The sequence below is a fragment of the Mauremys mutica genome, chromosome 7 (genome assembly GCF_020497125.1).
Source record: "Mauremys mutica isolate MM-2020 ecotype Southern chromosome 7, ASM2049712v1, whole genome shotgun sequence".
Taxonomy (NCBI): Eukaryota; Metazoa; Chordata; order Testudines; family Geoemydidae; genus Mauremys; species Mauremys mutica.
Genome location: NC_059078.1, coordinates 97,361,260 through 97,385,276, shown reverse-complemented (window position 1 = coordinate 97,385,276; position 24,017 = coordinate 97,361,260). Strand labels below are relative to the sequence as shown.

The window sequence follows — 24,017 nt, the reverse complement described above, 5'->3', positions numbered from 1 at the left end:
TCAGCACAGGTGTGGGAGACGCTTTTGTAAATCTACTACAGATCCAGCAGCAGGAGAACTCTTGTGTAGGAATGCCACAAACATTGTAATTTCTCATTGCTACTAGACTTGAAAGAAAATTTAGATAAGGGCATCCTCAATTATAACATGTAAAGCAGGTAAAATCTGGCAGCCATTTAAAAAGCAACAGATTTGTGCTATTTGTGACTAACATAAACTATATCCTGCAGTAACACAGTGAGTGTATCCATAAGGACATTTTCTCTTATTTTAGCTTTGCCCAATTGTCATGAATACTTACCAGCCGCAGGACAACACCTACTTAAAAGCATAGCGGTCATGAGAAAACCTAGCATTTTGCATGTTCAGTTTAAAAAAAAATTGTTTTACAGAGGTGGGCATGGTAGAATTTTCCAAAACTGATTATATTGAATTAGGGTGTTTTTTTCATTAATGTACATCAATTTATTTAAGTTTTAAAGAACAGGGAAGATTAATCAACAACACATTACGTTCTGCATTAGTTAATTGCATTCATGTTGTTTTGGTCACAGACAAAAGTAGAGGAAGCACATAAGCTTTCCATTTTTATAAGCCTACAAATCCCCCAAAATGAAATTATATAGAGCTATTATTCTTATGTTAAACTGCTTTAACTTATTTAAAACACCATAAACAGATTTAACATCAAGCTGTTTGGTTAATAGGAAAATTTGTCCTGTTTACCCATAGGTTTCCTTTCTTCAAGAATACAAGTCCACAGATATATATTAATGGGTTTGATGGATGGACAGCTGTGGTTCTGCTTCCTTGGCAGTTCAGGCTGAATGCCATCATATGGATCTGTGGACCTGGATTTGATAAGGAAACATTTTTATTACAAACTATTCATAGGAAATAATTTACCACAGCACAGTATATAATATATATAAACCTTCCCAAAACCTACAAATGATAGCAGGACTCACCATGGGCAGTCCACTTCCTGTTACCTGTTTTGTAAAGAAAACATTTTATTCTACACTTAACCCTTCCTACCTACGTCTGTATTTGTTTCTATGTATAGTGAATGCTGGTATCAGCGCTTGCATGGGATTGACATTGGAAGCCATAGGTCTTGGCTGTGTTGCACACTACTCAGTTTTCAGGAACTGGATTGTTGTATTGGCTGGTGTTCTGTCAAGTTTTAAGAAGATTAAAAAAAAAAAAAACCTAAAAGATATAAAAGTACTATGTCACATTTTAAAAACATACATCACATTTGTTTTTAGTTTTATTATTACTAATATTACTTGGTGGAATGTCTCAGTAACCATCTCTTGAAAATAACAATTAGCCTCTAGAGACCACTATCAAGTTATCAAGAATAAGATTTTAACGGAGAAGTATCTCAACATTAAGATCACATTCTCTTTAAACTCAGTTTGACTTTATAAAAGAGAACCTGTCAGTGGCATTTTACTTCAAAATTGAGTCTTCAGCTTCTGAATGCTAGTGATTTTGCTCTAGCTCTCAGAATGCAATTTAGCTTCAGCAGACGATTATTAATCACTTTGTTGTTGCTAGCCCATTAGATGTAAGGATAGTGGAGTGTTTTCTGTTTGTGATAAACATTTCATAACTGCTGCAGTGCTACACAGTTGACAGAAGTAACAAACACAAAACAAAAAACAATAGCAGTAAATATTTCTCTCTCACACATATATTGGCTAGTTCAAACTGATGTATTAGTTGTGCAATTGTCTTTATTCTGCTGCTTTAAAGTGTGTCAATGTTTTGTCAATGTTCTATCAGTATGTGCCAGTTTTTATAAATTTTACATAATTTAAAAACTATGTATTTTAAAACTGACTTTCCACCTGGACTACTTTTTCTCTGACTTGAAAAGTAAACTTATATTTGTATATGTTGGAAAAATAAATGGTTTGCCAAGTGGACCTTTAGTAGTTTTTTCCTGAACTGCCAAAACTCTTGGCAATGGGGACACTTTCTAAAGTTTTCAAAACTTAAATCACATCTCTTTCCCTCACCCCCACCCCCGAGTCATTTAAGAACAGAAGTATTCAAATGCTATGGAGATGGGGGATCATATAAATTACTAAGAGACCCAGAAGACTATGTGGGATACTATTTGTACAAAGCCACAAGCATTCTATAGGTCCTTTTTTACAGTTCAGGTAGTAAAAACATAGGTTTTTAAGTATACTAATTTATAGGGACTCACCAGTACCTACTTCAAAATTGAGATTTTTGTGCATTTATGTCTTACTTCTTAGGATTATTTAACCTATTTTGATTGAAAATTGATAGCATGGTGGTATTAAATTAGATATTTAAAACAAATTTCACAGTAATTATGGTAGCACCTAAAGGTCTGATCTGTTCTATAATAAAGGAAACATTTACTAAGTGTTGAAGGTTACCAGCCACGTGAAAAAAGCCCCTGAGGGCAGGGACCATCTTTTTGTTCTCTGTGTGTGCAGTGCCTAGCACAATGGGGTCCTGGTCCATTCCTAGGACTCCCGGGTGCTACGATAATACAAACCACCACCACCTTGCACAACTGAAGCCTCTGTTGCATAGTATACCACACACCAAATCAGTTCTACACAAAGTCATATGTAAAGTGAATGTTAGAACTCTCACTTTTAAATAATTTCATGCAATTTATCTACAAAGCTGACATGAAAATGGTATTAAAAACACAACTTATGCTAAGCTAACCAACCAAAAGGCCAGGGACGAGTACTCATAAGACACACACACAAAAAAGTTTATATCTTTACCCTGAATCTCTTTAACAGTGCTGGTTCACTAAGGATGTTGCAGAATGTCTGATTCTGTGACATCCAAAATACCATGAGTAGCACTGGAATTCAGCATATTATGATGCCCAATTCTGAAATACCTTCAATGGACCAGTAAGCACCAAAAGGATTTAACTGAAAGAAAGTCATTTAAAAGAGAGAGATGAATGGATAGGGCAAGTTAGACAAAAGAACCAGTTCAAGTTATTGCTCTTGGGATGCAGAGTCCCTAGATGCCTTAAAATAAGCATCAGAGAACGCAATCCTATGTGAATACTTCCTAAAATATGCATCCAGTTAGTTATAAACAAACATAAACCCAACAAGTCTCTTGCAAAATATATATTTATGTAAACAAAAAATATTGCAATAATCGACATATCAAGCAATACTGAAGTCACCTGCCTTCAGACTTTTATACTTCCAGAAGTTGCTTTTGTTACAGTTCAGTATGGTTCCTGTGAGAATGCAGCCTAATAGTTAACCAATAAGTTCTGGTTAACCGCAAAACACTGCTGTTACTTTGTGTGCATCGGCGATGGATCATACACTTTTATCTTTCCATAGCAGGACTTTATCTGAATTCCTGTAAAGATGATGGGCAACAATTTCTTACTGCTATTCCCCCTCCCCTCCCCCAATTAAGAAGTCAATTATACTGGGTTGTAATACTTATGATAGGGAGGATTCCTTGAAGTGTTTAGCAAAATCCAAGGGTCTGTGAACAGCAGCCTCACTGAGATGTGTCTGAATCAATTCCTTTAAATCTTCATTTAGAAATGAATCCCCTTGTAAAAATTTATCCTGGAAAGAATCAAAATGTTAGATATTTTACATCATTTATACAGCTATCTAAATAAGGTCAACATAGGGGTTTCCATTAGTGTCTCAAAGTAGTAGTGATAATTTTACTACTTTATTTTTCCTTCCCTAGATCACCTTCTGAAGGTGAGGACAGCAAATGTTCACTGATCCCTATTCACGTAGCAGGGAGAGCTTGTCAGTCTGAGCAGGGGAGATCAGAGAAAGCACTTGCTTTCTAGACATGCTTTCTTCTTTGTAACTAAGCTAAGGGGAGCTTGCAACATCAACTATTTTCCTCTCCATTTTTAATAACTCTTACTTTTAAGAATACTACAATGTGAAACACCCACACACCTCTCAAAAAACTGTCCTCTAGCCTCTAAGGAGAGGCACAGAAGGCAAAAGGAGCCTAAATTTCCACTCATGGTTTCTGTCAAAGGGCCTGGACAGAAGTGCTCTGTCCCACTGAGGTGTGTTGCAAAGGCCTATGGCAGGCAGACTCCAGAGGAGAAGCAAGTGGGCCAGGGTATGGCAAAACTGAGATACTGTCAGAGTTTGTTAGAGAAGCAATAAGATTCTTAAGCAATAAACAAAACTCTAAATTAAATTTAAGAGACCTAAGTATCTTTAATGTAAAAACTAGGTAGAGTTACTGATTTTTTTTTGTTAACTATATTCAAAGGTATTACATGCTAGGTATTCTCACTCAAGTACTAGACAGTTCTGCTTCCATCTGCCAGTCCCAGTGCTGCTCTGCCAGACATGCAGCTAATGTGATAACCCGGGGGAACAGGCAAGTTTACAAGACATTTTCATAGGAGTCAGTTACTTATTTAATAAGGAAATTTTGTGCTGTCAGAGGGCTGCTGACATTAGTAGATTATCAGTAGGAGTTCTAGTATCTATTTGGGTATTTAAGAAAGGATGTTGAAAGAGACAGTACCTTTTTTCTAGGTGTAACTGATGCTACAGGAGGATTAAAAGTCATTCCTTTCATATTATATGTCTCAAAAAGTTCTGTGCCAGATCTACAATACAAGATCAGTTTTACACAATTAAAAGACACAGTATGAAGTATATGTCCATAAAACGAGTCTCACTTCAGTACTCTATGAACTCAAAGTAACCTGCTCCTCAAATCACTACTTCAGTCATGCAAGGGAAGAATACCTGGTAATACAGAATATCAACTGGAAAAGTGATAGGAATCAGAAATGTAGAGGTAGGACAAATAGACAAATTAAAAGCACGTAAAGAGGCTTTAAATTATTATATTGAGATTAACTACATAGCTGTGGCACAAACAAAAGATGGAAATGAGGGAGATTAGAGTCCAGCTCAATTGTCACAGAGACAATTGCTATGCATGCCTGACAAAGTTCCACACAGTCATCTATCCTCAGATACTCCAGAACACTGCACCGCAATTGGTTTTCATTGAACTGTCACAGCCCAGCAACGCTGCTCCTTATTAAGATCCCTAGGCTGTTACTGAGCAACACAACATGCTTTTGCTCCTCTGAGGGCAGAGTATGCTGCAGTTGCAGGACTTTTATCCTCTGCATGGCCAGGAAACAAGCCCTTAGAGAAAGCAGCCAGCTTTTGGTGCTTATAAAAGAACAATCATACTTTTGTTCTTCAAAAGTTATTTTCTTGCAGCATATGGAAAATTACTCACTGGGGAATTTTATAACACAGAACAAACAGCTTCTACTTTGCCAATGAACTATTTTTCAAAACATATGCATCATATCTCCCACCTTCGGCTCAGATCTGGTCTGAGAGCTTCTGAACCTTCAGCTGGAGCTCCAGCAATAAGGTGATCTGCAAATTTCTGTACTGTCGGATGATAGTGTCTCTGAAAGAAAGAAGGGGATTGGTGAGGTATAAGATAGCATGTACTTACGTACTTCACCAATAATAATAATACTGTATTTACACACCGCATAGAAAACTTTCAGCAAACTTCTTTTCTGTTTCAGGATGAGACTAAGGATTAGCCAGTGTTCTGAGGGTTACACATGCTATGTTACCAACTCATAAAACCAATCAAATAGTTTGGATGCGGTGTCCATGACAGTTTCCCTATAGTTAATCTTAACTCTTTCTTCCAGTAGATAGTTCTAGCCAGGGTTATAGACAAACATTTTCCAGTATCTATTTGCAGAGATAGGCCTTAAATATAATTTCTGGAATGAGTAGGCTGCATTAAAAGCATACTGATAAAACATAAGGGCCATAAAGGTTTTCATTAGGCTAACAGCTCCACTGAAACAATTTATCAAACAAACAGGTTAATGTAAAGATTTCCCTTACTGCCATCTTTGTCCCTGCCTCAGATGGGTAGTTAATCTCAGTATAATAATTTAAAGCTACTTCACTTGTTTTTAATTTGTCTAGTTGGTCTAACACTCAACTCCGTATAATTTCTCTGTTTATCTGCAACACAATAACTTTGCAATGCCACATCCCAATCAATTTCAAAATTAAAAGAAATGTTCTAGGCACTGGTGGGCACAAACCTATTGATTCTGCTGCAAATTACAAGACAGGAAAAGATTAAATCACAGGAAAATCAGGCAGAGGAATCTCTCCGCCCCGCCCCCTGCTGCTGCCTATATTATCAAAGGCAGCACATTAACCTGCTGTGCGGGGAGCTTGGATTCTACCAGAAAGAAGAAAGCCTTTCAGGGAGGATTTTGAGAGGGGTGGGGAGGAGAGAATCCAAGACTGCAGGGATGAGGTAGTGGGGGAGTAGAGACCCAGAGAGAGCTGAGGAGTAGGGGTGAAAAGTGGTGGTGATGAGGGAAGCTGGGATGAGGGGGAAAGGGAGATACTGGGTGGATTGGCAGGGAAGCAGGGATCCATAGTGGGGGAAGCATAGGAGACAGGGAAGGGAGAGAGGCAGGGACCTGGAATGGGGAGGAATGAAGGGACCATGTCGTGGGGAATGAGGGTGCGCACATGGTACATGGGGAGAGGGATATGGAACACACCCAGAGCCCATGGCCTGTGGCAGAGGGGTGGATGGGGGCACTCAGAGCTCCTGTCATGAGGGAAGGGTTAGGGGAGGGGGGGGGGGAGTTGCAGGGAGGCCCTGAAACAGGGTGCCACACAGGGACCACCATCACAACAACCTGCCTGGAAATACTATTGTAACAAACAAAGTATTGAGTTAGCAGAAGTTAGACAAGGGTATGTCATTCATCTAGAATCCACAGTCTAGAGATTACAGCATTGAGCTGAGCTCTGTATTTAGTTAAGCATATAAACATTTAGCAAGCTCCCCAGAATTACCCAAATAGTAACTCACCCGTAGCGCATGTAATTCCCACAGAGCTGTGTTCTGAGCATTGCAACACTCTGGCTCATCCAGTTCTGGGAGATAAAGTCCACTACCTTGAGCCTCATTGTCTAGCAGGAGGTCTGTTTTTGGGAATGTCTATCACACCATCACATAGAAAAATTGATTATCTCACATTAAAAAGTTAAATGCATATAACATGGTAATACAAGTTTAAGAGTGTAACCAAACATTCAGCACTATTTAGACTCAGCAGTACTTAAGGAAATCCTGCTTTCATGTTTAAAATATGTCAAAATATTCTGCAGTAAAATAAAACAATTTAAATACTACATAACAATTCATGGACTAGTAAATTCTGCAGCCCAGCGTCTCCCCCAATTGTAGAGGAGACTGCTAGCAGAAAGGAAATAATCAAGTAAGAAATTTTCCATTCCAGCAAGTGATTAAGAACTTACTTGCATCAATATTCTGTTGGTTGCCAAGATCCCAACACTGGAATTTGGAAGGACATGGAGAGCAAGTGTGGAAAGTCGCTTTATGAAAGCAAGGGCTCGTTGCTGAGAAACCTGTTTCCTACGTTTGGTAAGCATTACATCCAGGCATTGAAGCACTATCACCATGTCATCATTTGTAGCACCTCAAAAAGCAGAATATGTAAAAACTTAAAGGCAACAAGAGACCTTCCACATGAGAAAGAAAATACTCTGTGAAGGAGGTTGTTTAGAAATTAGAGCCCTAGATCTATTTATTTATTTATTCATTCTACCATTTATGTACTAAAGCATAAATAATAGTTCAACAAACAGTGGTTATTAACATGATAGACAAAAACACACATCTACTTTTATAAAACTACTCCTGCTCTGAGCAGACTCAATATATCTTTGCTTCTTTTAACAATACATTTATTCAAACAAGGATGTTTAAATTCACAAAGATTCTTTTGGTCCTAATCATACTGATCATTCTATCAATTATTTATAGTTATAAAAGTGTACTCATCCAATGTTTTGGCTGCATATACAATAAAAAAATGTATAACATATAGTTAATTCATGAGCTCCTCCTATACAAGTTAATGAAACCCATTTTAACTAAATGAATCCTTACTTTAATAGGCATCTTTTCATAAAATGTTAAAGCATATATTAAGAGCAATTAATGTTGAAAATATAAAACTTACAAAAGATCAATAGAGATTTCAATTGCCTTTGCAAAGAATCAAGTAATATGGAGTCAAAAGACAGATTTCTATGAGAGGTTAGATCGGGGATGGGCCATTGGAAGCCCAGGGGCAGCAGATCATTTTATTTGGCCCACCACAGCCCAGCTCAGGGCAAGCAATCCAGCAATGCCAGGGGCAGGAAAGGGTGGGAGGGCCCTGCCTGCGTACATTCACGTCATATGATGCTATAGCAAGAGCCAATGGAAGCAGGAAGTCAGGCCCAGCCCAAGCTCCACAGGACAGTAGCTATTGCTGTGGGATGAGTGCGAGGCAGATGTGCTCTCCAACCCCTCCCCTAGATGGCAGGGTGTGACATTCCCCCGGTCACACCCATTGGCCCACCAGAAGGTTTTAGTGGATTCTGTGGCCCTATGCTATCTTAAAGTTACAAGTGCCTGGGTTAGATGCTGATTCAAAGTCACTCACTAGACCCTAATGAAATCTGACACTATTTGAAATTCGTATTAAGTAATGCCATAATATATACACTAACTTGAGAGAAGAACCAAGCAGTTAAAACAAAGGATGGCAAAGGCATCTTAAAACTAAGTATCATACAAATAAAATCAACAGTCTATGCATTCAGATGTTAAAATATGACACTGAAGTTACCTGCATGTAGCCTAAATAGTGTCCTGTAAAGGTGACTGTAGAACTTCGAAGGGTCAATGTTAAGAACATCACCTATTTAAAAAATAATCCCAGATAAGTAGGTTTACTTCACTAACCTATGAGCTAAAATCAAATTATGATGTTTATATATTTTAGAGAACTTACCTTGGCCAGACAGAATATGAAAAGCAGTGAGAACGCAATGAAGGCTCTCCCGATAGCTGAGATCCTGGGAATTCAAAAGAATAGCTGATACACAATAGATAAAGCTTTATTTTCAAAAAATGTCTCAAGAAATTACCTCATTAGGAAAAAGCTCAACTTACCCCAGATGCAATGAGAGAATGTAGAACAACCAATAGGTCATCAAAAAATTCTACATTTATGAGATGGGCAAACCTAGAATCAAGGAGATTTTTATTTTTCTGTAACTATAGACAATTTTCTCTGCAAGCTCATTCAAAGCATTCTGTGACCTGCCAAAGACTACATCCTCTACTTCCATCAAATGCCCTACTCTATATTTGCACAGCTTGATAATGCAATCCCTAGAGGCATATCTCAACTTTTCATTAACACTACTGCACAGAGCAAAGAATGACTTTCAATTTCTTTATTAACACACCAGAATAAATAATGCAGTCACCTAATGATTTAAAGGATTTTTGTGATGTAAATCCCATACTGACAATTAGAAATGCTCAAATATACAAACTGATGCATTTTGGTGCGCTTTATTCATCTATCCTTCATGCAGTTCAACTGCTCATACAAAAGATTCTAAAATGTCTTTTTACTGACTCATTTTTTTCTAAAATACATAGAAAATAATATTGACTCATAGCTCTTACTTTGCAAGACCTTCCAGTACTGCAGGCAAAAGAGGGGATTTCTGTATTTTCTTCAGTATTCTGAAGTAAGTTAAAAATACAATATTCAGAGTCTCTGTGTGCTGTGGGAAAAAGTACATAAAATCATATCAGTATGCATAGAAAACAGGTATTGCTGATTCATTTAAACTAAACTCAAAGCTTTCCTTTTCCTCTTACTTTTTTGAATTTTGAACTCACTAGCCCCCAAAATCCTAATAATTACAAATATAGCTGTCCAAAAATTCCTATCACAGAGGATACAGTCACACACTACTGACTCAGCAGGTGGATTTTAGATTCTGTAGTAAACTAAAATTAATGGCAATATTTCTAAATTTGACCAACATAAATCAGGCTTTTAAATTCCACTTTGACGCAACATCTCATTCAAAGAAAGAATGGAGAAGACCTGCTTAAATATAAATAAAAGGAAATAAATGCCAACAAACTGAGACTGAACAGTTGCACATATTTAAAGGGAAGCTGTTTTAAACAGGCACTGTCAGGTTGCCAGTGTGTCTGCTACCCTGGGGTAAGGACTACACAATTGAAACTGAAAACTGACATCATAATGAACATTGATAGGGCTTTTAGCAGCAGAATTTTTCTGACACATATAAAGGAACCCTATTACAGATTCAAGTAATTCCAGTCTGCTGTAGACTGTAACCTAGTCAGTCAGTTACAAATTACAGGTATCCTTTTCCTTTCTTTGTGCTCCACCTGTGTTTGTATAATTTCAGTGTCCTCAACATAGCTAGGTCAGTTAGTTGCAAAAAATGAACCCTCCCCAGCTCCTACTTCATGACATACAATAACCTTTCTGCCTGAGAAGAGGTCTTCCATGCCTCGTATCACTAGCCTCTCAGTGCACTATCATTACCTACTGAGCTAAAGTGACAAAGAAAAGACAACAAACTGGACCACAAAATAGACTTCAGACAACTAGTTTTAATTGCTTGCAAGAACACATGCAAAAGCAGAAAAAGAATTTCTCCAATTCCCTACCAGTTTCAGTTTTTTTTCTTTACTCTCTGAGGCTTCTGCTTCCAGGAGTTCTCGTTCCAGCTTCTCTTCTGCTTTCTTCCACTGAAAATATATTCATTTTAAAGACATTAAATATTCTGGCAAATTAAAAAATTCCACTTCTCACTAAGCCTGGAGCCCCAGGGTCCACAGGTATCTGGAATAACCGTGTTCAGTGCTCTGCTGATCCTTTGTGAGTCCCCTGGTGGAATGAAGTTGTCTTAATGATGGCAGAAGGGTAACTGGAGGGTAACTAATTTTCTAAACATCCCCTTCCCACCAACTAATAAACAGAACTGAGTCATTATTAAAAGTTTTGCTAATTATTATAATAAATACCGGGAAAAGGACAGAATTACAAAGATCAAATATTCCTTGATGTGCCCCAAAATGCTCTATACACAGTGCTAATGCAACGCATTTACCAGTGCCAAAGGATAATGAAGGTAACAGAGGAGTCAATTTCAACTATACCTTTCTTTGCATCCTTGAAAGATTTTTCCTTCTCTCCTTAGAGGACATGAACTTTTTCTTTGCAGTAATGTCTTCTGTGTCTTTTTTTACTTCTACTTCTTTAATTCTTAGATGAAGGAATATTTTTAGCACCTATAATTGAGAAAGAAACCATAACATATTTAGTGCCTGAAGTTTAACAAAGTCATGTGCAGCAAATTTACAACAGATTATCAACATCAGGAACTTCAAGATTGGGTGTGTCTGACTGAGCTTTTGCCATGCAATACTGGAGAATCTTACAGTTTTATATAGTTAATTAGAAAACATACACAATGCATTTTCATAAAATACTAATTTACAGCAGTCTTCCTTTAACTATAAACTCTGGTTCCTGCAACATATTTAGTCATCTTAGCCTATTGTCTTGGCTTAAATCCAGTGACTAGAACCCATAACCTGAGCATACCTTAATTTATTAGTCAATCAGACTACACCCATTGTAGGCACAACTGCAAAACTATCCCCATGCAAAGGAAAGATAGGAAGTACAGTAAGAGTCCAATATGGCTTCATCAGAAACTATTTAATTTCCTGAAAATAAAAAAAGGAAACCTACAAAAAGAGGAAACATGAATAACCAAGGAATACAAAAGAGCAGCACAAGCATGAAGGGACCAAATCAGAAAAGCTCAGTCACAAAATTAGTTGCACCTAGCAAAAAGCAGTAAGAGGAAGTTCTTTAAATGCATCAGGTTTGTCAATCAGACTACACCCCTTGTATCCTTTTTAAGGGAAGACAAGAAGCCTTAAACTTGTTCTATGCTCAGGAAAAGTGAAGAAATACTTGATGGCTTTGCTAAGTATAGTCTTTCACTGTTTTTGCCATTGTCAAAAGAAAATTCTGAAGTACAAAAGAAAGAAACTTACCTCAGGTCTAACATCATAATTTCTGCTCTTTACAAGGCCAGAAATCACCTTAACGACACCCAGAGAAACAGAGCCTAGTTTGTCTTGTTTAAAGAGCTTCTTTACAGCTTCACAGCACATTTCAGAAATCTGTAAAGTTAACTGAAATGTTTATTCTCAGAAAATGATATAAAAAAAGAGACAAGTTCATGCCAATAGTTACTCGACTAAGTTTCTATGTCAAAATTTAAAATGGTGTGAATATCCACTTTCAATAAAAAAAGTCATCAAGTACAGAGAGAAAGCTTGTAAAACAAAGTGTTGAAAAGAGAGGCATGCTACGGTTGCTTTGTAATTAACTTTCAAAAATCAGAAATATTTTTCATATAAGAGAACAAATAATTAGAAAGATACCCACCAATTTTGATGTGTCATTCATGAGAGGTACAATCAGGACAATGATGTTATTGTGGAAATTGAAGTGAGGCAGCACCACAAGAAGCTCACACAGACACTTGACTGCAATCTCTGCCAGACCTTTATATGCTTTTAATGAGATCACGTTACTTTTCTTCAGCTTCCTTTGCTTCCAGTCTGAATAAAACATTATTTTTGTTATTATTATTATTATGCAAAACTTAGCTACTGCATTATTTTTGAGTATTTTTCTGGCGGCTTTCCTGATGTTTTAGTAAAACAAATCTTAAGTACAGCTTTCTATGAAATAACAATCAGAAAATGTTAGGTGCAGAAAGCAATATTCATTCCAAGAATAAACACTTATCCTGCAAACACTTATACAGGCGAGTAACTTTGTGCACATAACTAGGCCCTTTCAGTTCAACGGGACGATGCATGTGTAATTGATGGCAGGATCAGGACCTTGTATCTAGGAATGTACTTAACTAAGAAATGAGGGAAAGCCACACTATACCTTTAACTGTTTGTTCCAGATTTTCCAAGTAAAACTTGTACTGGCTCACAAGGCCTTCTTCAAACTCTCTTAGTTTCTGAGTTTCTTTTCTAACCTGTAAACATAATACAGGTGAATTATTTTTAAAGACCTAAGTATTTCAGTTAACTAATACTGCCAATATAAGGTTTGGTGTTTGTTTTTTCCCCCTTGTTTTTGGGATTGGTTTTGTATTTTTTTTTTTTTTAGTCCAATGAAGTTTAGTTTTTACAAGAGCTTTCCCAGGTATTATATACAGCTCTACCCCAATATAACGCGACCCGATATAACACGAATTCGGATACAACGCGGTAAAGCAGCGCCCCGGGAGGGCAGGGCTGCGCACTCCGGTGGATCAAAGCAAGTTCGATATAACGCGGTTTCACCTATAACGCGGTAAGATTTTTTGGCTCCCGAGGACAGCATTATATTGGGGTAGAGGTGTATTAAAATTAACTTTTCTGTACACGTTTTGGTGCTTTGGAGACTTTTTTCTGCCCACTAGATCTATTTCACTAAGAAGGTATTTAAGAGGGATTTGGGAATAGGACTGCCTTTATGTAAAACAAGTTTAAAGCCAGAATCCTTGAGTTGTGCCACCTCAATTGGTAAACACCTTCTAAACCAACATTTTACAAAATTCCAGGAGAATAAGGTATTCCGCTTTTATTTAGCGGAGAATGAAACGTACATGCAGAGATCTGATCCAATGTAAGGGACATACAGGAAAATTCATCTGAATTAACTAAAGTGTGAATTTGAAGTGGATCAGTAAAACTGCATTAAACCCTATGTGAACACTCTTATTCAACATTAAAGTGGCCTTAATTCGGTTTAGCTTAAATCACTTTCAAAATAAGTTAAAATAAATCAAATTAAGGCCATTTTAATCCCAAATCAAAGTATCCACACAGGGATTTTAATGCAGTTTAATTCATTTCAAATTCACACCTTTAGTTAATTCAGATTAACTTTCCTGTATGTCCCCATATATATACACAAGCCCTAAAATACATGAATAATTGTATTCTTTATGATAGCATTTAATGGCTTTTCTTTTGGTTCAATTCCCTCGCCTGACACTGAGGACTGTTTTGTTCCTAGGTTACTGCTACTGAAAATTACCTATATATTACATTCTCCTTAACGCAAAACCGTTTTGGTGACTCTGAATTTACAAGTGTTTAAAACTAAGTATAAAAAAATAAATCTATCAAACATTTTACAAATGATACTTGGATTTTCTCTCGTTTAATATTTTATTTCTTTCAATTTAACAACAACATTTTAAACTAAAGCTGTAAATGCTTATTGCTAATTAAATAAAACTACATAAACAGCAGCAGCAGTTTGGGTGTGTGGGAGGGGGCTTGGGAGGGAGGAGCGTTTACCTCAGGGTGGGGGGCTCTCTGGTTCCCACTGACATGGCCATGCAGCTCCTAGGCGGAGGAGGGGCGAGGGGACTCCATGCACTGCCCGCACCCACACGCCCCACCCTGCCAATGGGAGCTGCACAGCCGGGGCTTACGGCATGAGCAGCACACAGAGCCCCCTGGCCCCTCCGCCACCTAGGAGGGGAGCCCCTACCAGCCCTGCCAACCTTCCCTCCACCAAGCACCAGCAGGGTCCTGGGCCACCTCCTCCGGCACCCCCAGATCACCCCCCAGAGCACCCGGGGCCCTCCGTCCAAGTTTTAGTTAGGGGTATATAGTAAAAGTCATGGACAGGTCACAGGCTGTGAATTTCATGACTTATTAAAAATACCTGTGACTAAAATGTAGCCTTAGCTATAATCTCATTAACACACAGGTGCCCAAACGGGGAGGGTGCAGGGCCGGGCCAGCCCCCATGAGGGGGACAGGGGTGCCACCCAGCCCTGCTCTGCCCTCCGCTCCAGCTCTGGCTCCCGGCTGTGGCTCCTCTCCTGGCTCCAGCCCCAGCCTCGGTCCCCAACCGTGGTTTCTGATCCTAGCCCCGGCCTCGGCTCCGTTCCCAGCCCCAGATCCACCCCCAGATGCAGCCCCAACCTTGCCCCTCTTACCCGTCTCCACCTCCTCACCCCTCCCTGCCCTGGAGCTGAGGCCCTGCTCCCAGCCTGGGTGCAAACAGGGGTAAAGGGGAGGCACAACCCTGAAAAGTTTGGGGACCACTCTCTGGGTATGTCTACACTGTAATGTAAACCCAGGATTAGCAAGACTTGACTCAGCTAACCAGTGTTAGGGAACCTTGGGCTTGAGCAGCTACACTGTATTTTAACTCAATGTTAAGACTTTCCTAGCCCATGCTCAAACCTATGGCTCTGGCGTCTACACTGCAGTGCGCAGACGTAAGTCAAAGTAACCATATCTCAGAGTCCCTAGTGCCCTCCCGCCGATCCCCCAATGTGGCTGCTCTAGCCTAGGACCTAGGTGCACTGTGCAAAAACTTTATTGCCTGCCCTGCACATTACAGGAAGTTTGAAGCAGCCTGCTTGGCAAAAGGCTTGATCAATTTGTTCTCCATTGCAAACCCAGGAGGTTCTCAGATACTACATTTGCTGATTGGTGATCAGAAGGTTAATGATGACCTGAGTTGCTGCCATTTACAAAAGGGGCCTCCATTTTCAATAAAGTGGATTGCAGATTGTTGGGACAGAGAGGAATAAGGAAGTTGTCCCACAGAATAGTGGGATACTTCCAGCTGACTCCCTGGAAATTAGTCATGCGGGGCTCCATCTACACTTTAAAGCAATAACGCAAACTCGGACCCTCCAGCCCTGCAGGGTACTAGGACCCTGGGTCCAAGCCCTGTGTTAGTGCAATTGAAGTATAGACACAAGGGGGTTAGGCTTGAGCTATGGCTCAAGCATGGGCTTATGCTGCAGTGTAAACATATCCTATAAGTACTTCATGTTAAAATAGGATTTGTTAAATTTGTTCAAAAACTAGATTTCTGTTAAACACCTGTTTTAATAGGCTGTCCCTGATCTAAAAACAACAAATAATCCACCCTATTTTATTGAAACCCGCAGTTTCACCTTGGTATGTTTTTCTGCTTCAGTCAGAGGCCGAATTTTGTAAGAAGGAGTAATATCTTTGAATATTTCCATCAGAGAAACCATCACCAGCTTCCGAACAATCACAGCCACATTGGGGTCTTGTTCCATTAGCATGGCACGCAACTCTTTCAGCTTCTTTATCTGTTCAAGAAAACATGGTGCAGGATAAATAAAGGTTATATACCAAATAACACCAATGAATTCATGGAGAGTCTAATAACAAACACAGTCATGCAGATTTACTTTGTCTGCAGAACAACAACCATGGCGCCCCCCTTTGCTGTCCTGTCTCTGCTGATTTTGGGTTTTCCATGGGTGCATAACATGTTGCATACTTTGCCATTCCTTGATTACTTCAGGTTTTTGTAATTAATTGATTTACTGTACCACACACACAAAAATCTAACACTACTCACGCTGTTTTCTGGGTCAGACAGAATGGCAGCTGCTAAGGCTGCAATGTGTATCTTCTTCTCCTGCAGCTTCCTCCTCCTTTGAATTAGCAGTTCATCTGTAGTGAGCACAGGCTGGGGTTCTTCACTAGATTCTAATACAATAAAGTTTAATAGTTAACTTTTCCCCATTAGTTCCCACTCGTTAACTGTATGGTAGAAACCACTTAAGTATCAAACGGTTACTTAGCAGATACAATATCATAATGTTAAGTTCAGCAGTACAGCACTCAAAAGCAGCCCAAGAGGTTTTTCAGGGCCATGTGATGACTTATGCAAATTACAAGACCCACTTCACCTCTTCCAACCCAAAATAAACAAAGGAATAATGATGTCAAACTTGGTAGGTTAGGTCTGGGCTTGAGATACAATTTTTCTGTTAAATTTAAAGTGAATTGGACAAGGGGATTTTGAATTGCAATACCTTAAGAAACTGAAGTGTTAGCAAGACTAAATAAATAAAAAAGGACAGTGATAAAACATAGCTGTACAGACTCTCATCAACCTGAGCTCTCATGCACTGAACAAAAGACTAATTAATTAAATCAATTTAAAAAGTGATTAAGATTTTAATTAACAACAACCAAATGGCTTGTTGGCGCCAATGAACTTAAAATGGATGACAACAACTGGAGATCAGAACTTTCATTTAATTTTTTTTTTTTTAATTACCTCAAAGTGTAAACCCATCACTATGGTGGCTTCTCAATAGAAAAAGGAAACAGTTTCTAACAAAACTGAAGACAGGTTGTTTATAAACTAAAGTTTTTAATAACAAAAAAGGTGTTTTCAACGGTAAAACCTCTAATGCTTTTTTTTGGGCAGAGTTTTGTAACCTGAAAACGGAGAGTAGGAGACATTAAAAATTAAGATTATTTGAGTCAGCTATTTTAATAGGGGCAAAAGGGGTGGTGCCTTCCTGCTCCCCCTCCCCCTAGTCCCACAAGCACACACCAGTGGACTTTTTAAGGTGCTCACTTTCAATGGATCCAAGGGCTTGCAAGGTGTGTGTGTGTATGTGGAGGGGAGATATGTAGGCTGAGGAAAGTATAGAGCTTGTGGGACTGAGAGAACGAGGTCATGAAGGGTATCAGCAGAGAAAGCTGGGTGATCTGATGGTAGAGAAGTAAGAAACAGAAGAGTGAACAAAAGTGGAGAAGGGGAACAGCAGAACAGCGTACATTCCACACATCCTTGTAAACATTAAGAGTCTCAGCATTACCCCCTCTCCCGATCAGGCTAAACAGGCCCAATCAGTAGCTTTAGAATTTAAAATGTTGTTGCCCTCTGAATCCTTGCAACTTTAGTAGGCTCATTGGGAGCCCACCCTAATTTCCACAAGGCTTACCAGGGTCCCTCACAACCACCCACTAGGAGATCCAATTAGACTCAGCAGCATAAAGCATAAATAGTGTCACCAACCTCCCAACTCCATTTAGGTTTCTAGCCAGCCAATGAGTCAATTTTAGGTAGTCAGGTAGCACCCTGAGGCTGGTTGGAGGGATTGGGGTTGGGTTGGCCCGGCCCGGCCCAGCCCAGCCCAGACTTGCACTGTGGTAGGGGTTTGGGCCTCCTTCACCTGGAGGGCCCCACACAAGCCTCCTATCACTTGAGTGGAGGTGTTGGAAGGCAACTTCAAAATGAATTTTCTAATGTTCCCCAAGAGGCTGCTGCACTTAGGATTTCTATTTTTGTGCATCTCCAAACACTGTGGGCCCCAGGAGATCCACAGGAAGAGGAGGAATGCTTCCTGGTGTGCTGCCCCCTACAATCCTCCTACTCTACCTACTTCTCCCTAGGAAGGGATACCCTTATAAGGTGTACAGGAAAGGGTATGTCATCAAGTGGGGTATAATTCTCAGCTGAAGAAGGCATATCTGTGTTAGTTCTAACTGAGCTGGCATGCTGAGTGCAGTTGTGGCATCACGAGTGGCAGGAGGGGCTCACTGCCTGAGTACATGCCTGTCCAAGACACTCTGTAAGAAGTGAAGCCTCTCCCACCGCTCTGACTACACTCTATTTTTAGCATGCCAGCTCGATCCAAGCTAGCATGGGTATGTCTCCTCATGCCAGAAGTTTTAGTCCCAGGCTGATATGCATACATACTCTAAACTACAGGCAATGCAGAATTTTCAAAATGCCTTTAAAAACGTAAGATACCTCCAAAATGTGTACATACAGTTTGGCAGTTTGTAAGACTCAATACTCCCCCAGCTGAGTTTCTAACTCTTGTAAATAGGAGCAGAATGCATGTCTGCTTTGAATTTTAAAGTGGTTTTCTCTATGTACACCGTGACAACATACAAACCCAATGAATAAACCAAATATTGGCAGTTTGACTGGAGAGAGAATTTGCAACAGAGTATTTTGATGTAAATTTATCACAACATAATTCATACTATATCATTTCAACCACTTTACTTGCATTTCCTGATGACTGTTTAATTTACTCAAATGCGTGTTTTGGCTTCTGCTGCCCTGACTAAAACTGGCCAAGAAACTCATGATATCTGGTTCGCAGGAAATTTTGATATTTTGAAATTTGGTTTTGTTCTGGTGTCAACAAATTGCCATGTTCCCAATGAGCTCTAGCCATGACTAAGACAGAGTTAGGGCTGTGCTTATCATTTGAGTGAGACTCTGTGGCTTATTGTGGAAGTGCAAATTGAATTCCAAGTTTTCTGGGTTTCTCACATTTGATTGTTCAAGCTAAAAAAAATTCTTGAAAGGTAATATATACTCAAAACACTGATACATGCTTCATTTTAAGATTTTTTTGTTTTGGAATAACCACCATGAACCAGGCAAGCCAGAGATTCCTGAACTAAGAATGAGGCTTCTTCCCTGACTGGTGAAAAAGGCACAACAGTTCCAAAGGGCTTAGCCTAAGCATCAATTCTGGAGACATCAACACATCAAAACGATATTAAATGAAGTAATTCTGAAGTCAGCAACAGAATTTTTTCCTGCAAGTCCTGGAATTCTAGCAGGTGAGCATGAAGCAAGACAGGATTCACTGCCAAACTGTGTGAGTAAAATGACGCTTGACTGAACTGAGCTGTCTGTTCCAAAACCACCTAAGCAGAACACATTCTGTGATAAATGACTTTAATAAACAGAAAAAATCACTTTCAGTTGTCTAAGTGTAACAGGGTGTTTTATTACCTTCTACCACCTCCATTTCTTCTGTGTCTTCCTCCTCTTCATTCTGAGCAACACTGATGACTGCAAGAACAGAATATATATTACAAACCTAATACTCAGGTTTAAAAAAAATTAATAAAATATAATCTTGCTGGCTGCTGTTATGTTGAATCCAGCACCTGCTTCTTACCTGGCTTTTCCATTGTTTGTGGAATAATGCCACTTTTGTCTTTGATAGGAAGCAGGTGAATAAGTTCTTTTTCTGGCTCAGTCTGCATGCGCCTTGGCATTTTCTCATATCTGTCAATCACGCTTTCCTGTTTTCGTTTCTTAGCATGAACAGGTTCACTGTATAGTGTAAGACAGACTATTCAATTCATCAACAAATTAGATATTAACTGTAAATTCAAAGTACACTGTCAAAATTAAAATCCTACACCTTAAAAAAAAAAAAAAAAGTCATGCAGTACATCATGAACCAGAACATCTGAGTGAGTTTCAGTGTCAGTTTCAGTTGCTGCTCCAGTTATTCACTGTTCTATGAATAAAAATGAACAAAAAATCCACCCTCCCATTCACCTCCAATGTTTAGTAAACTCAGATATGAAATCACATGACTTAGTTAACTTAGTAAAAGAATGCACTATAAAATTCATAAGCAAACACTTTATTTGAAAGTTACAAGTAAAAATAAGTCAGTCATGTTATTTTGTGAATGTCAGCATTTTTACACTGGCCCCCAAGCTGGTTTCTAAGGGCTGGTAACTGAAATCAGTTTAAAAAAACAAACAAAATCATTTAATAAGTGGTGCAACCCCTTAGCATTGACAAAAGTGTTTCTCTGTTTAGCTGCTAACAATCTAAAACAAAACAAACATTCTTAAGCCAATATAAATGGGCCCATTGCGGGGTATTCCAAGTTCAACTGCAAAAACTTGTGTGTAAGTAAGTCTTAATAGAGGAATGAAATGCCCATTAGAAGAACTGTGAAAACCTAATTAGTGTGGCTACTATCAGTCAAGATGCCTTGGGCCAAAGTAGTAGGCTGTGAAAAAGAGAGCAGTAGAAAGAGGCCTCACTGTCATACGATCTGCCATAGCAAACAGACCAGTGTCCTCGTTATAGTCTGATGTGCCATCTCCTTTTACAGGCTGTCATAACTTAGTTTGTTTTCATTCAGTTCCGATTCCTAACCTGTATACGTTTATATCTGACTACACAAATCTTTGTTTTGTAAATAATAGGTAACCATCATATGGTCCGGCAGGGGGATTAGGCATTGCAATGCCTAATTTTTAGGCACCTAGAAAATCAATGGAACAGCAGCAGGATTCCCAAAGCCTGAGATGGTGGCCTAGGGAATGCATGGGAAGAAACAGGTGCCTGAGAATGCAAACCACAAAAGCCAGCAAGCTAGGCGGGGAGCTGTCTAAACTAGCCAATGGGAGATGCCAACAAGAGGGGTATGTCCTCAGCCCTGCCCCTCTCACAGTTAGGCACCTAAATCAGGACTGCAGGGAGGTGCCTATATGTGTTTGCAATGCACAGCAAGGAACCCTTCTTCTGGAGTCAGGCAGCTTAGGCACCTAAGCTGTTTCTTGTGGGAAGTGCCTAACTCCACGCCTAACAGTCAGAGGAGATGATGCCACTGTTACCTACCTTATAATTTTAGCCTAGTGGTTAGAGCACTTTCCTGGGATGTGGGACACCTGGATTCAATTACCTCCTCTGCCTGATGAGAAGGAAGAATTTGAAAAGGAGTCTCCCATCTCTTTGGAGAGTGTTCTATCACTGGGCTATGGGATATTCTGATGTGGGGCTCCCTCACTCTCTGCTGTTGAAGCTGTTCCACTTTCAATAAATAATTAAAGAGTCATTAGAGCAGGGGGACTGGACCTTGCAACTCCCATCTCCCAGGCTAGAGAGTCTCTCACTTTTTTTCTCTGGCCCAAGTACTTTAATTAATCATTGGGCTAAAAACCTATAAGGGAGGCACAATCACAACCACCTCTGGCCAGATTTTGAATGGGGCCTGATCCAGTACATATGCTCAGAGCACTGAACTAAGCCCTGTAGTTAAAACAGGCACCATTCCCCCAGTTTATGGATCATGCTGAGGCTTAGGCAAGAGATGGACACCTGAGCACCAAGAGTGTGGCAGCAGCAGACATGCCCAGAAGCAGAACTTAGAACTTTTACAGCAAAACTTTAGGCACTGATGTAGGTGCCTACAGGGTTACATGGCAGTTGAGTGAGGATTCTGTGGGTTGTAGTGGCTTTTACAACTGGAACTTAGGTGCCTAAAGTCTCTCTGTGGATCTTGGCCATAGTGGCTACAATGCAGATGTTTCTGTAAACTTTTCACAATTGATAGGAATAAAAAGCAGAAGAATATGGGATTTAAAATTGGAAAATGCTACATTCTGTACTTTAGAAGACAACAAAAATTTGGCACAGTGGCTAATTTTCAAATGTTTATCTCAACAATTTAAAAATGTCTTTTTAAAATGAAAATAAACTTTGTCAAACTAAACGATCTATAGCTTGCACAATGTCATTCAATAAATACACACATGTTTACAGTTTTCCATTTCAGCTGTTCTGTAACAAATCTGGAAACCGAGCTGTATTTTAAAAATAAAATTGTATCTTAGCTAACAACTTGAAGACCAGCTACAGCATTTTACATAGCATGACAGAATGCAGGAGAGCTGTAACTCTGTACGTCAAAAATTATTTTTTAGTATGTTTCAGACACTGGTCTACATTACTGATTAATAGTTTATAAAACTTAAGAAAATCCATTTGAATTAGGATTAGCATAAATGTTGGAAGCAGAAAGTTACTTCCTTCTTTTTAAAAGTCAAAATTAATTCCAAATCAATATTCTTTAAAAAAAAAGAAGTCCTCTGAGCTGATACTTTCTATGTCAAATGAAGCAATTTTTTTATAACCCATGAAACAGCAAAGTTTAGTTTATACTGGAAATTAGAACAAACTATTAACTTCACAGCTCCCATGGTCATGGCATTTCCTACATGTGACCACTAGTAGGAGATTGGTTCCTTCTCCCTAGCTGCTACCACTGCATGTAGGAACCAAAAAACATCTTGAGCTTTGGGGATTCCATCTGCCTCACACTAGGGAGCTGAGACAGGAGTGAAAATTGTGCAGACAAGGTATCTTAGGAGAAAGTCATTTCCCAGCATTAGAGGGTTGCTACAGTAGTGTTGATGAATGTGTTAATAGAAAATGTGTGACTAGAACAAGAAAAGTCTAAAATTGGAAGCATTATTAACCTCACTACAGCTTATGGACTGTAAGGATACTTACCTAGAAGAAAGGTCTCTTGTTACAAATGATGCTTTTTGAGCTAAATCTTCCATTAATTTCAGATCATCTTCATCCATCATATCCAGTGGAAGAGCTTCCTCTTCCTCCTCTCTTTCAGCTGTATCAGAGAACAATGGATAGACTTGTGAGCCACTGCACTTGTATGCAAACTTCAAAATACACCTTTCCTGTATTTGTCAATCTTCTCAGCTCCACAATCCAGTCCCAATCCTACAAACACACATGCTGAACTTTATTCCTGTGATTAGACCCATACACAATAGTAGAACTATTCCTATGAGTAAAGTCACTCACATTCATAAGTATTTGCAAAATTGGGGCCTTAAGTCTTCCTGGCTCCACAACCATTATCTAGACAATAAAAAAAGGACTTCATCAATCTCAGTAGGCCAAATAAACCTGACTTTGAAGAATAATGCCATCTAAAAGGATTTCATTTGGGGCAGTCACACCCAAATAATTCTTTCCTTCATATTTCTAGTGTTAGGAAGGTGGTTTTGTTCTCTTTTTGAAGAAAAAGAAGATAAAAGCTAGTATATGTGCATTCTGCATCATACCACGTGCAAGCTCCATCATCAAGGAATCTATATGAACATTTTTGACATGCTTAAGTGATATGTGGGCTTGTTCTAAAAAGATAGAATAGTTAGGAATTCAGGTTCAATATAGCTTTTGAGTCTGAGTCTATAGGAATGTACAAACCTGACAGCCGGAAAAATAACAGGCTCAGGATCTAGTTTGGAATAGGAGACAAGAAAGTGAGCAGTGCAGTTACCAAACATAATACTGAACATAAATTGGTCCAGAGAGTAACCTATGCAAGCACTCTTGAGGATAAGAAAAGAAAATTCAGAGACGTCAGGAATGAAAAAAAGTGATTGTGTGAATACTGAAGCATAAGTTTGTCTTTATAATGGGAAACTCTGATGTCATACTTTTCCTGCAGTTCATTTTGTAAAGCACTGTATACTGTTTACTCTTGCATAAAAAATAATCTAAGCATTATTACAATTTTCTCACCACACTCCATGCATGTAACCCTTTGATGCAGTGGCAAAGAACT

General features: G+C 39.1%; 1 protein-coding gene across 4 annotated transcripts in view; it reads right to left on the bottom strand.

The window, feature by feature from the left end:
• Positions 1 to 24,017, bottom strand: part of NOC3L (NOC3 like DNA replication regulator) — a 41,139-nt gene that overhangs the window by 14,969 nt on the left and 2,153 nt on the right. For 2 of the 4 annotated variants that reach the window (XM_045022801.1, XM_045022804.1), the window contains exons 3-21: positions 22,934 to 23,051; positions 19,791 to 19,948; positions 19,622 to 19,681; positions 16,421 to 16,551; positions 15,984 to 16,145; positions 12,950 to 13,043; positions 12,434 to 12,609; positions 12,037 to 12,165; positions 11,128 to 11,259; positions 10,636 to 10,716; positions 9,607 to 9,707; positions 9,082 to 9,154; positions 8,921 to 8,984; positions 8,756 to 8,827; positions 7,374 to 7,555; positions 6,925 to 7,053; positions 5,372 to 5,469; positions 4,555 to 4,639; positions 3,135 to 3,611 (exon numbers count right to left, since the gene is read on the bottom strand). In XM_045022801.1, coding sequence (XP_044878736.1) covers positions 3,480 to 3,611; positions 4,555 to 4,639; positions 5,372 to 5,469; positions 6,925 to 7,053; positions 7,374 to 7,555; positions 8,756 to 8,827; positions 8,921 to 8,984; positions 9,082 to 9,154; positions 9,607 to 9,707; positions 10,636 to 10,716; positions 11,128 to 11,259; positions 12,037 to 12,165; positions 12,434 to 12,609; positions 12,950 to 13,043; positions 15,984 to 16,145; positions 16,421 to 16,551; positions 19,622 to 19,681; positions 19,791 to 19,948; positions 22,934 to 23,051 — 2,177 coding nt within the window. In that variant the 3' untranslated portion in view covers positions 3,135 to 3,479. Of the gene's footprint in view, positions 1 to 5; positions 852 to 3,134; positions 3,612 to 4,554; positions 4,640 to 5,371; positions 5,470 to 6,924; positions 7,054 to 7,373; positions 7,556 to 8,755; positions 8,828 to 8,920; positions 8,985 to 9,081; positions 9,155 to 9,606; positions 9,708 to 10,635; positions 10,717 to 11,127; positions 11,260 to 12,036; positions 12,166 to 12,433; positions 12,610 to 12,949; positions 13,044 to 15,983; positions 16,146 to 16,420; positions 16,552 to 19,621; positions 19,682 to 19,790; positions 19,949 to 22,933; positions 23,052 to 24,017 lie in introns of those variants that run through there. The other 2 variants (XM_045022802.1, XM_045022803.1) reach the window with 2 other exon arrangements.